This window comes from Mercurialis annua, linkage group LG7, assembly GCF_937616625.2.
Source record: "Mercurialis annua linkage group LG7, ddMerAnnu1.2, whole genome shotgun sequence".
NCBI classification, from domain to species: domain Eukaryota; kingdom Viridiplantae; phylum Streptophyta; class Magnoliopsida; order Malpighiales; family Euphorbiaceae; genus Mercurialis; species Mercurialis annua.
This window is the reverse complement of record NC_065576.1, coordinates 48239722-48253635: the sequence shown is the minus strand read 5'-3', so window position 1 is coordinate 48253635 and position 13914 is coordinate 48239722. Positions and strand designations below refer to the sequence as shown.

The window sequence follows — 13914 nt, the reverse complement described above, 5'->3', positions numbered from 1 at the left end:
TTCATAGTTTTTTAGTAAAATATTTCCACATGTCTTCATCAGATGACCTTTTTAATTAAGACATGAACAAAAATCCATCTGCGAACATTTCTTCACTACAGGTTTCCCGTGTGCCTTGATGGTCTTGGCCTTTCATGCCTTCCTAAGGTACATGGTTTGAATACTGGCACAAAGAGGAAGAGAGAAAGAATATTTCTTCACTCAAGATTGTTGCAACTTCGACAATTTTTCGATTCTTTGCGCCTTTTGACCAAATTCGCTCCGCAACCGCTCCGTTATATGCCTGAAACACTTACACACATAATAAAGCACATAAACACTTATAAACACATATTAAAGTATAACTAAACTATGTAAAAACTACTTAAATAATAGGAGTATTTTACTCTTATCAACTTCAAAAATTTAATTCTTTTGTTTGGCTTTTAGCTAGAGACTGGATTTCTTTTCAAATGCTTTTTTATGGCGAGAGGTATTCTAAATTCAGATTTTACTGGTAATTTACTTTCTAATGATACTAAAACCAATACTCATATTGTTTTGATATGCGCGTTTGCTTGGAATTTTTAGCATTATTTGTTGGCTAAATGTTACACTATGTGGATTTCTCCTGTATCGGTGTAGACGAACTTTTTTAGCTTTTGGTTTTCGCTCTCTTTTGCGAAATAAGGAGTTATGGAGGCTTATCTAGTTTTTCAGTATTTGGGATTTATAAAAAGTTAAAAATAATTGTCTATTCAATAATGTTTACCATGAACTTTTTATGATTTTCTTGTATTTATAAGGCAGTTTTGTTCTATGCTCCGCTTCATCTCCAGTTCCATTTCTCTGAAAATGATATATTTAGATGATTAGACTATTTTGTTGAATCTGCTTAATTGATTCATTTTTATATCGTTTTTATCTTCCACTTCTTGTGGTTGTACTTAATATAAACCATTATTTATCCAAAAAAATATTGATAAAGAATAATTTGCGAAGTAAAATGGGTGACGAGTGACTAAAATATAGTCTAATTGCATATATTAAAAATAAGATGTTTAATCGCGTGAGTAATTGTCAAATATTTTTAGAAAATGACAATTCATCGAGAATAATTATTAAAATTTTATTGTATTATATTTATTATTTTATTAAAAATCTATATAATATACAACTTAAATTTTTGGTAGATAAATAAATTCCACTATACGAGATTTTTGGATCCGCCATTGCTCTAATTCATAGTTTATTGCATTTACACCTACTATTTTTTACCATCATTTACATCTGTTAGTTTAGAATATTAAAAGAAAGGCAAAAGGTATAAAAAAATCCTCGTAGTTTTCACAAAAGTATAAATCAATCCTTTTATTTTTTTTGGGTATAATTAAGCCCTCTTTATTTTCAAATAGAACAAATAACCCCTTTCATCCAACATTATTAGAAACATTCGCTAAAGGCTGACATGTCTCTCATAATTATATAAGAAAAAAGTTCAAAAATTATTTTAATATTTAAAATATTTACCAAAAATTTGAGGGGTTAAGTGTCCCAAAAGTAAACTAAAATGATTTATTTGTTTAATTTTAAAATAATAAGAGTTTAATTATTCAATTTTAAAAACACGGGGGCTTTATTGTGCCCAGATAAAGTAAAAGGGCTGATCTGTACTTCTGAGAACAACTCGAGGACTTTTTTGTATCTTCTGCCTAAAAGAAATTAATTGCTATTTTTTCAAGTTTGTCTTCTACTAGTTTATTGAAAAAATACGAAAACACAAATAATGTTAATAGTCATAAATTTTAACAAATTGTAAAATGAGATAATTTAGTAAAAATATCTATAAATTAATATATATTAATTATTTTTTAGTTTTTGTATAAGAGCCTAATGCGTAGAGCTGGCCATGGGCCGGGTCAGCCTGTAAACCGGCCCGAAACCGTCTTGGTCAAATTCGGCCCGAAACTGGTCAAACTCGGAACTGGACTTAAACCGAGCCGGAAACGTAGAAAGGACGGTTCCAGCCGGTTCTAAATTTGGTGAATCGTGAACCGGCGATTCCGAATCGGACCGGTGGTTTAAGGATCGAACCCGTTGATAAAAAATATATATTATATTATATTATATATATATATATATGTGTGTGTGTGTGTGTGTGTGTGTGTGTGTGTGTGTGTGTGTGTGTGTGTGTGTGTGTGTGCGTGTATATTATGTTTTATCACATAATATATATATTTTTACAATAAAATATATGTTATATTTGTTTTAGTTAAATTTTTAGTTTTTATTTCAAAAAAACAATTCTTTATTTTCTTATAATACTATCTCCTTGAGTTATTTTATTGTTAAATTATATTTTTTAATAATTAAATTTTAATTTTATTTTCAATATTTTTCTAAACCGTCCTAAACCGAAATCGGAACCAGAACCGTCCGTTTCGAACCGTTATAAAACCATCTCTTAGGCGGTTTTGGGTCGGTTTTATTTTTTCTTAAACCGCTAACTCATCGTTATTAGTCAACGTACTATTTTAAAATTTTCAAATCCAAAATTATACTTATTAGTTAGTTGGCCAGTTTTTAATTTCTTAATTATTTGTGCCAGCTAGAGTATAAGTTGACCATTTCAATCATGAATTAATTAAGAGCATTTTAGTCTAATCCTTTAAATAAACTATATTTATATTAACATCCATGTTTCCATTATCCTGTTATGATAACATTTATGTCTCTATCGTGCAAAATTTGTATGAATTTCCTCCTGGATTAGTTACTTAAGATCGAATAACTTGAAAAACAAGCAAATAAATAATCAATTATAAACAAACTTCAGCGGTTGATTATGGACTCCAAAATTATGGAAATTATTAGTTCCTTCTGTCTATAATATTTGTCACATTTAAAAAATTATTTTAGTTCATAATATTATCAGTTTAGAATTTCAATAAAATATTTATTATTATTTTTTCAAATTTATCCCTAACAATAAATACCTTAGTAAGATTTAGAAAAAAAAACTAGTTAAACATAAAAATATTGTAATAAATTATATGGACAATCTAGTAAAAATATATATAAACTAAAATATATTTATTGCTTTCTTAATCAATGTGAAATAGGCAAATGCGATAAATATTATGAATCAGAGGGAGTACATTGAAAAATGGCCACTAGAAAATATTTATGGCAAAACATATATTTAACTCCCTATACTATCGTATTTTTTCAATTGAGTCCCTATATTTTTAATTCTATAAACATTAAATTTATCCGTCATGAAAATGAAATGCGGGCACTGCACATTTTATTAGTGCGACTGAAATATATTTTTTATTCGGTTTTTTATTAACTTTTTAAATTCAGTCTCTACACTTTTATTTTTATTGAAAGCAAGTTCATCAATTTTTTTTTTCAGTCTGACTTGACACCGTTAATATTTTTTGTAGCAATGGGATCTAAGATTTTTAAAATAAAAAATATAAGAATTCAAATATATGCAAATTGTAGTAGATGAACTCAATTCAAAAAAATGTGATAGTATCCAAATATATATTCTGCCAATAACTTTTGTTGTACCTTTATTGAAAAAGAAACCTAAAATATTTATTTTTTATAGGTTTTTTCTAAAGTTAACTTTGTTTTCAGCTGACGTTGTTAAATTACCATTAAATGTGTGCAGTAGTGAACTGAAAAGTGAACAAAGTAAGTTTTATTCTGAAAAATAAATAAAATAATTGTAGACAACCTCATATTATGCAACTTTATATGCCATTTTCAATCTGCAAATTCTGAAGCTAATTTGGTATTACAAGTATCATCAGCTATACATTTAAAATCCGCTAAACTCTGTGGAGATGGCTATGGCTGCAAAACTTGAGATCATACAAAGAGAAACAATCCGACCGTCCTCTCGGACTCCCGACAACCTTAAAATCCACAACCTATCCCTTCTTGATCAGGTTATGCCAATTATGTACACCCCGCTTCTTCTCTTTTACCCTGCAGCTGATGGCGATCTTCATCAAGATCGACACGAAAAAGTTCAGAGGCTTAAGAAATCTTTACCCGATACCTTAAAACATTTTTACCCGCTTGCAGGAAGATTCAGAGACAATACCTCCATAGATTGTAATGATCAAGGAGCTGAATTTATTGAAGCCCGTATCGATTGTCTTCTGTCAGAATTTTTCAGAAATCCTGACACACAGATGTTGAATTGGTTCTTGCCTGCAACTGTAGAATCTCCTGAAGCAGCTACTGGAAGATTACTACTCGTTCAAGCTACTTTCTTCGATTGCGGCGGATTAGCTATTGGGATTTGCATTTCCCACAAAATGGCTGATGCAGCCACCTTGTCTACATTCACCAAATGCTGGTCTGCTATCGCTCATTCTGGCTCGAGTAACGCGGTGGTGACTCCACCTGTATTCACGGGTTCATCAATTTTTCCACCGTTAGACATTTCGATTCCACCTACCCCAGTTGGCCTAATGCAAAAAAATTGCATCACGAACAGATTCGTTTTCTCTGCATCAGGAATCTCCGCCCTGAGAGCTAAACTCGCAAGCGAAACTGCGTTAGAGCCAACACGAGTGGAAGCGGTTTCAGGATTATTATGGAAAAGTGCAATGACCGCCTTAAGATCAAGATTGGGATATTCCAGGCCATCTGTTTGGTGTATGCTTATCAACATGCGTCCCAGGTTTCTGCCGCCCTTGCCCGAAAATTACTCAGGTAACCATCTCAGCTTGGAGTTTATGTAGATAATTGTTGAATTTATGAATTTTAATTTTTAAATATTATAATTAATTTAAAATTTAATAACATAGATTTTTCACCTTAAAATTAATTTTTACACACCTTCATATCAAGAAAATGTAGCAATAAATGCTATTTAAATTCAAATTTTGCATTCATCTTTTTTTATCAGAAAATCTGGCATTCATTTATGATCAATTAGAAGCAATTTTTTTTATATTTTTATAATTTTGTCCCAATTTCTTTAGTTTATTGTAATGGTGTCCTAATTCATATTTGTGTAAAAAAATTTCTTATATGGTAGAGAATATAATGGGTGATTAGTCCACCGATAACGTAGTGGACCGAGTCTGCTTAAGAATTTCTCGTCTTTTAGACTTGTCGAGATAGGATTTGCGTGTAAATATTTCTCTGAATAAATGCATATTGGGATTCTTAAGAAATGTATAATTAACAAAAAGATTATAATTTAAATAGTCTTAAAGACTTAAAATATATTATAGGGAATTAAGCTCTGTTAGTTACCGAACTTTCTCTTAGTTACAAAATTTATTTTATTTTATTTATCAAAGTTATCATTTTATTTTACCGGGAGATAACTACCTGAAAGCGCTGTTAATTTACTGACATATCCATGTCATTCAAAAATTAGTACCCTTTTTGAAGTAAAATTCATAGTTTTATACCCTTTTTATATAGGCCTAATAGCCAAATAATGCTAAACCTTTGCAGATTGTTGTAATTTTTTTAATTTTTTTATAATGTCCAAATTTTAATATGTCGTTGCAATGCTAGCAATCTTTTTAATCAATTTTATTTTTTTAATCTTTCACCTCAATGCAATACCTGTTAGTTTTATTTGACTATTCCGGCCATTTTTAATTTCAAATTTGTTTATTGATTTTTTTAATTTTAAGTTAAGTTATGCAATTCTGAAAAATGAATTTTACAGATTACGGAGTTAATTTATAAATTCAACTAAAAATTTGAGCAGTTAAATTGATTAATATAATTGACTACAATTGCAACGAAACAATAAAATCGAGACAGTATTACAAAATTTAAAAGTTTTAGATAAAATTGCAACAACCCGCAAAAGTTTGTATTTATTTTGCTATTAGGCCTTTCATATAAAATTTATAATTTTATGATTTTCTTCAGTTTATACTTAAAATAAAATAATAACGTGTCGGCATGTAACAATCCAATGATACAAAATGATAACTTTGATAATCAAAAACAATAAAAAAAAATATATAGTACCCATTTTATATCTTTCTTTACACATTTTCTCATTTTTATGAAAATTTACCGAGTTCGCATGCAGGTAACTGTGTGGGGCACATTACTCCGAAAACGATGAACGAAGATAACTGCGAAATAGAATTGGAAGAAACATTTGTTAGAATAAGAAAAGAAATAGAAGGATTTAGTGAAAATTATGTGAAGAAGCTACGAGGGGAAGGATCTCTACAAGCAATATTTGGGTTGCTCAAGGAGTATGGAGAGTTAGCCATGAGCAATGATACAGACATCTATATGTGCTCAAGCTGGTGCAGATTTGGGCTGTATGATGCAGATTTTGGTTGGGGAAGACCTGCATGGGTTAGTTTTACATGTGTCAAGAAAACTAATACTGTTACTTTAATGGATGCAAGAGATGGTGATGGAATTGAAGCATGGTTGACATTGAGTGAAGAAGATATGGCCTTTTTTGAGAAAAATCCTGAGATTCTTGAGTTTGCTGCTGTGAATCCCAGCGTTTCTTGAATTTTCAATCTAGGTAGCACGGACACTTCATTCAATCAACTTTTCTCGTTTTGGAAACGTGGCGTTTCGGATGCGAAACTTCATTTTAACATAAACAATCTTAAAATAATATCGTTTCGCTGTATTCGTGTCCAACTATCCCGTTTACCCGTGCATGTGTCCGTGCTATTTAGTTTCCAGTTTTAATAGTTTTTTATGGCTCAAAAATATTGAACCATGTTTCTTATTTTCAAATAAAAAACTGGGTTGATCTCTAGTTTCAGATCAAACCTGTTAATCAAACAGGTCCACTTTAATTATTAAAAGCTTACTGTTTAAGGAACTTTGTGTGACAATTTGTTTATATTTCAATAATCTGATTTAAACCGAATCATGATCGAACCAAAATGAAATAAATCTGATTTGAACCGACCCATTCATGATAAGATATGAACCAAACCGAACCAAATCAGAAGCAAATCAAATAATATTAAACTGAACCAAGTTTTGACTAGTTTAATCTGAATTTAAAACTTGAATCTCGAGTTTCAAACCCAACCTAAATCGGGTTCTAATCGAACCAAACAAATTAAACCAGAACTTAATCGACCAACCCGAACATGATCTAACTGAATAAACGATATTAGAACCGAAAAAAAATACGAGTTGTGACTACAAATCTCGGATCAAGTCCCGACCCAAACACGACTCTTGGACCAAATTTGAACGAAGTTCTGACCGATGCAAATCGGAGTCCGAACTTTAATTGACCTAAATCCGTAAAAAAACCTGAAACCTGTATCATAACTCCAAATCCTGAACACCCTGAACAAAACCCAAGTCCTAAATCCCGACACCGAAAAAAAAACCCAGAGTCGTGAATCCTAGCCTAAAACCAAAATCGAGTCCCGAATTGTGACTCCGAACTAAAGAAAAATTATATTTTTGAAAAACAATTGTAAAAAATAAATTTTAAAAAATCAAACAAACAGAATCGAATCAAATCAACACATAACCCTATCAAACCAATTTAAATATGACAAAATCAAACCCGAGTCCCAAATCCCGACCCCAACCCTGAACCAAACCCGAGTCCCGGACTTGTAAAAAAATTAATTGTTTTTTAAAATGAATATAAGGTCCAATCCATAATTGAGACCCGACCTATTTAGCAACTTTTGTTTAATTTTAAATTATTAATATAAAAATAAATATTTTTTTTTTGAGGAATAACAGAATCTTGCAAAACAAGAAAGCAAAAAAACGAAAAAAACAGAAAAAACAGACTAATTAACTGCCTTCATGATTATCTTCTTCCCATATCTTCTTCCATTGGGGAGGAAGGTCTTCAATCCAGACTTGAGCTTCTCCAGGAAGAGCATCAGCTGCAATTGTGTGGGCCAGCTTATTGGCTATTCTGGGAATCCAGTTCCAATTGACTTGAGTGAATTCAGTAGATAAGGCTCTGATGTCGTCCAGAATTGGTCCTAGGTCAGTGAGGTATTCCACATTTCCTTGCAGGGCGGATATGAGCTGAGCGTTGTCACTTTCAACTTCGATCTTCCTGAATGAACAACTTTGCGCAATTTCCAATCCCCAGTAAAGAGCTTCAGCTTCAGCCAAAACGAAATCTAGTCCTGCCTTTCTTTGAGCGTTGCCAACAACCATGGTATCTCCTTTGTCATTTCTACCAACGATGCCGATACCCCAGCTGCCATTCTCTGCGAGACCTGCATCAGAATTCATTTTGACGAAATCTTTCTCTGGTCTTCTCCATCTAACTTCAGTGTTAGAGTTGTCCACACTCTTGTCTGAGTGAACAGATCTGAAGTCCCCTAGGACTTTGGCGATAAGCTTAATAAGCTGTGGGTAGGGAACGTCATTGTTACTGAAGCATAGCTGATTACGACCATACCAGATGCCCCAACAAACAACCCATAACAGTTCCAAGTCCTCCTTTTCTAAATTCTTCCAGTGAAGTTTTGCCCAATCAATGAAGTCTACATTCGGATAGCGATTTGTGTCGAGACCAAGATTGCAAGCAAACCAAACACCTCTGACCCATTCGCAGTCCTTAAAAACGTGATTGATGTTTTCTAGTTCCCCGCATCTTAAACATAAGCCATCTCCAATGTTAGTACGGTGTTTCAGAGCTCCTTTAGTCGAAAGACTATTCGTTAGAATTCTCCAGGCAAAGTGTTTAATCTTTGGTGGAATGGCCATCTTCCAAAGAGAATTCCAAGAGTTATTCAGGTCTGAAACAGATTGGTTTGAGGGCCCTGGAGGTATTCTGTTGTCCATATCTAGATGGTAGGCACTCTTGACCGAAAAGAAACCTGTTTTGGAGAAGTGCCAACAAATTTTATCCGGGGCTGCCGATTTCCTTCGAATCCAATTTTTGATGAACAGGGCATCATCATGTTGACAAAGGTTATCAATGTAATTCTCATCCCATCCTCCCATCTGCTGATTCAGGATTTCATTGACTGTGATATCTAAATTGACAGAATTGTTTGCCGGCTGGACGTAAAATCTTCCATCTCTAGGAAGCCAAGGGTCTTTAAAGATTCTAGTGGAACTACCGTCACCAATGTTCCATCTAGTACCACGAGAGAGGAGAGGAATGGCTCCGTGAATACTCTTCCAAGTGAAGCTAGATCTCGGGCAAAGTTTTGATTCTAGGAGGGAATGTCTCGGAAAATATCTAGCTTTTAAGACTTTGGCCACCAACGAATTTTCCTCATGCATAATGCGCCAACCCTGTTTTGCAAGCATCGCTGAATTGAATGCTGAGATATTCCTAAATCCGAGACCACCGCTTGATTTAGCACGACACATTTTCTCCCATCCGACCCAGTGCATTCCTTTATCCTTAGCACTATTTTTCCACCAGAAATTTGCCATAAGACTTTGAAACTCCTGACATATATTGGCCGGCAATCTGAACACTCCCATTGCATATGTTGGTATTGCTTGAATAACAGATTTTAGGAGTACTTCTTTAGCTGCTTTCGATAGGAGCTTTTCCTTCCACCCGCTGAGTTTTTTCCAAACTTTTTCCAGAAGAATGTTGAAGATTTCACGTTTCGATCTTCCAACAAACGTCGGGAGTCCCAAGTATTTGTCATGATGAACAACTGAGCGGACTCTTAGTAAACCTGCTATATTCCTTTTATTTTCAGTCCCCACATTGCGACTAAAAGAGATGGCAGTTTTTTTCGAAATTTATTAGTTGTCCAGAAGCTTTCTCGTAGCAGCGAATAATAGCCTGAACTTCTAATGCTTCCTTTTCAGATGCCCGGCAGAAAATCACTGAATCGTCCGCGAAAAAGAGGTGTGAAATTTCAGGAGCAGATCGGGCGACTTTTATCCCATGGAGTTTCCCTTCCTCAGTTGCAGCGGTGAGCAAACCGGAGAATGCTTCTGCGCATAGGATGAATAAAAAGGGGGATAATGGGTCGCCTTGACGAAGCCCCCTGGTCGGAGTGAATTGGCACTGAGGAATACCATTGATCATGACTGAGAAAGTGACGGAGGAGATACATTTCAGTATCAGATTTTGAAAAGGCACAGGGAAGCCCATTTTTTCTAAAACAGCGCGGAGGAAACCCCATTCAACTCTGTCGAATGCTTTACTCATGTCAAGCTTCATAGCCATTAGACCTTTCTTGCCTTTTCGCTTTTGATACATCGAGTGAAAACATTCGAAAGCGACTAGAATGTTATCAGAGATTAGTCTATCTTTGACAAAAGCACTTTGCGTCGGCGATATTATGTGGGGCAGGACATTCTTTAGACGATTGGTGAGGACTTTTGAGACAATTTTGTATAGGACATTGCATAGACTAATGGGTCTGTAGTCTTTCATGGTTTCCGGGTTTTTGATCTTGGGGATTAAAACGATGTGGGTGTGATTCAGACCTTCCGGAAAAGGGGCTCCATTTAACATCTCAAGGACAAAACTGCACACTTCGTTTCCCAGTATATGCCAATACTTTTGAAAAAATAGGGGTGACATGCCATCCGGACCCGGGGCTTTATGTGGATGCATGTTGTTGATGGCTTTTGAAACTTCTTCTCTGGTGTATTTCTTTGTCAGTTGCTCGGACTGTTGAGCTGATAAGGAGTGTCTAATTCCTTTAAGAGCTTCGTCGAAGTTAGCTGGATTCAAAGTTTCAAACAGTTCTTGGAAGTACTGCCTAGATATTCTGTCGAGATCTGATTCCTCTTCACACCATTGCCCGTTAGAATCAAAGAGACCTTGAATGGTGTTGCGTTGGCGACGCTGAGAAGATTTCCTATGAAAATAAGCCGTATTCCTGTCTCCTTCCTTTAACCATAAAGCTTTTGATCTTTGTAGCCAAAAGGTCTCTTCACAAACTAGAAGTTCTTCTAGCTCAACTTCTACCTTTCGGATCTCTTGAAAGGAATTGTAATCTGCTGCGTTGATTTGAAGCTTAAGAAGCTTCTTCCTTATCACTTTAATTCTGTTGGCTAGACATCCCACCTCCTCATCATTCCATTTGTGAAGCGTAATCAAGCATCTCCCTATTTTACTCATTACTGAATTATCCCTGAGATCTTCAGCAGTGGTCCAAGCCGATTTGATGACTTCTTCACAATCGCTTCGTCTGACCCACATAGATTCAAAACGTTGAATTTTTTTCCTTCTGCGGTTGTATCTTCGATTTTTTCCCTCCGTTTCCAGAAGAATATGAGCATGGTCTGATGATTCCCTGAGAAGAGTGAGAACCGATGTATTGGGAAAAAGATTGATCCAACTCTGATTGCAAACCACCCGATCTAAACGTTCATAAATAGGGTCTCTGTCCCCGTTTCCTCGACACCAAGTGTATTGGCTTCCTTTAGTACCAAGATCTTTCAGATTGCAGTGAGAAATAGTGTTTCTAAACATCTGCATCTTGTTATCGTCTCTTCGTCTACCTCCAGCACGTTCAGCTTGCCACATGATTTCATTGAAATCTCCTCCAACGACCCAAGCGCCATGATTCTCATGAAAGAGTTGGGAAAGAAGTTCCCAAGATTTTGCTTTATCTGTCTCGGTAGGGTATCCGTAGAAGCCCGTGAATCGCAATGGCGTATCACCTCTGTGTTGAGTTAGATCAAGATCAATGTGATGATCTGAAGTAGATCTCACATTCACCGTTATGCTTTCTTTCCAAGCAGCTGCAAGACCCCCTCTAGTACCAACACTGTCCACAGCAATAGACTCGTACCCCAAACTTGAAAAAATGCGATCTATCCTTGCTTTGTCTGATTTAGTTTCGGATAGGAAAACCATATCAGGGGAATACCGCTGAATTAAACAGCGTAGGGAACTATTAGATCGAGGGTTTCCCAGCCCTCGACAGTTCCAGAATAAATGATTCATTGTGCACGGCGGACTCGGGAAGCATCTGAGTCGGCCGATAATGCAGTGTGGTTTGAAAAGTCTCCTTCTTTTTGTTTTTTTGATACAACGCCCTCATCGATCTCCATACCTACAACTCCACTCCCCGAATCTTTTACTCCTTTCCTTTTCCCTCGTAGACTCTCAGAGCTGGAATGCTTTGTTTTATCCATGCGCGCCTGTCTTTTCCAGCTTGTCTTTCGTGTACTATCTTCAGGGTCTTTCGTCAGAAGCCCTTCTTCCGGTGGATTAATGACTAGGTTTGCAAGACTGATTGCATCATTGCTGCGGATGGGGTCAGTTTGAACAGTGCCATGCAGCTGGTTTCTTTGAGGATTTTGGATGTTCAACACAGGTGTATCTTCTGGAGTTGAAATATTTTGTACAGTGATGGTACCTTCCTCCCTTCTGTTCTCTACCACATCGTTTCTTCCCACTCTGTCAACGTTATTCCCGTTTTCCTTCTCGCCAACATCAAGTGCCTCAGTTTGGGTATCAGCGTTACCATCTGTCGGAATATCTCTATCTTCAAAATTCAGCTTCTTGCATATGTCTCTAATCAGGCTATCCTCCTTCGCCTTTTCCAGTTTCTGGTTCCTGCTAATTATTTTAAGCGGTGAAGCTCTCAGTTCTTCGCCATACTGATACTTGGTTTTGTCCGTTATGACATCTGCCAGGTCACAATCATGGTCTTGATGGCCAATACGCCCACATATATAACAAAAATTACCAAGCCTTTCATATTGAAATTCTAACCAACGCCTTTCATCATTGCCATCTTGATAAACCATGATTTTACGTGTTTTGTTAAGAATATTTTGATTTAATTGTTATGCGATTACGTAAATTATGGTTTAATTATACCCTGATTCGTTGAGTTTATTAACTTTCTTTAGGAACAAGCAATTGAATAATGGAGAGCCGAATGAATCGAAATTGCAGTAGAATTCGTCATTTCAGAGTCGACTTTACCTACCGGCCGGACCTGACTTGCAGAACCGGCCAAGGAGGCAAATTTGGGGACCCAGCCGGACCTGCCCAGTAGAACCGGCTGGAGGTCCGGTCAACTTGCTGCCGGGACAGAAACTCAGTCGGACCTGTAGCCTGACCTGCCCAGTAGATCCGGTCAGCAGGTCCGGTTGTCAGCGTGTTTTAGTCCGTTTTTGATTAGGTTTTCCTTAAGACTTGGAGACTATAAAAGCCAAAAAGAGAAGCTAAGTTGTGGTTGGATTTTTTACACAACTCAGAGACTTTGTAAGCAACCACAAGGAGGAAAAAGACCGAATTGGCGATTGGATCAAGGATTCTTAACGATCGAAGGAGGAAATCAACTGACGATTGATCTAACCTGGAATCAAAGAGTTTTTCCTTATTCTCTACTCAATGAACTCTTTTAATTCTGTTTTTGCTTTCCAATCTCAGATTATGTGTAGCTAAACTTTTACATTAGAGCTAGGGATGTAGTTTAATTATGAGATTCATTGTTATTTTATGGATTGAAGTTTTATATTAGCAAGAGATTGTTTAATATCGTGTTTTTCAGTAATTAATTCTTGTGTTTATCGTTGTTTGATTGTTTGGCCGTCAATTGAACTTTATCTAGAATTTATGTGAAGTATTGAGAGATGAAACATAAATTCTGATCTAGAATTAATTCGCATAACTACCGTAGGATAGAGATATACCTACGGATTTGTGTATGACATATAGGTTGTAATCCTTCATCATTCGATTAAATTAGGGTTTGGATTGAGAAATTAAACTCACTTTAATTGAATAGGCTTTCTTGATTCGAGAGAATACTAAAGCAATTTTGAATACCGTCATTGAATCACATCAATTCCATAGATGACAATGTATCTTATGATTAAGTGAAATCCCGAAACTCTAGTGTTCTTCGCCATTAATTTATCTTTACATCTTAGTATTTGTCGCTCTAGTTATTTTAGTTAATTAGTTTAAATAAATTACATTCAAATTTTAATTGTCTTAGCTATAATTAATACGAATAATAG

At 35.4% G+C, this 13914-nt stretch overlaps 1 protein-coding gene across 1 annotated transcript; it reads left to right on the top strand.

Moving 5' to 3' along the window:
- The first annotated feature begins 3702 nt into the window (after nt 1-3702).
- LOC126654696 (BAHD acyltransferase At5g47980-like) lies at nt 3703-6832 on the top strand. Its single transcript, XM_050348640.1, has 2 exons — nt 3703-4716; nt 6068-6832. Exons 1-2 carry the CDS (start codon nt 3837-3839, stop codon nt 6508-6510), a joined length of 1323 nt encoding a protein of 440 aa, XP_050204597.1. The 5' UTR covers nt 3703-3836; the 3' UTR covers nt 6511-6832.
- The last annotated feature ends 7082 nt before the right edge of the window (nt 6833-13914 follow it).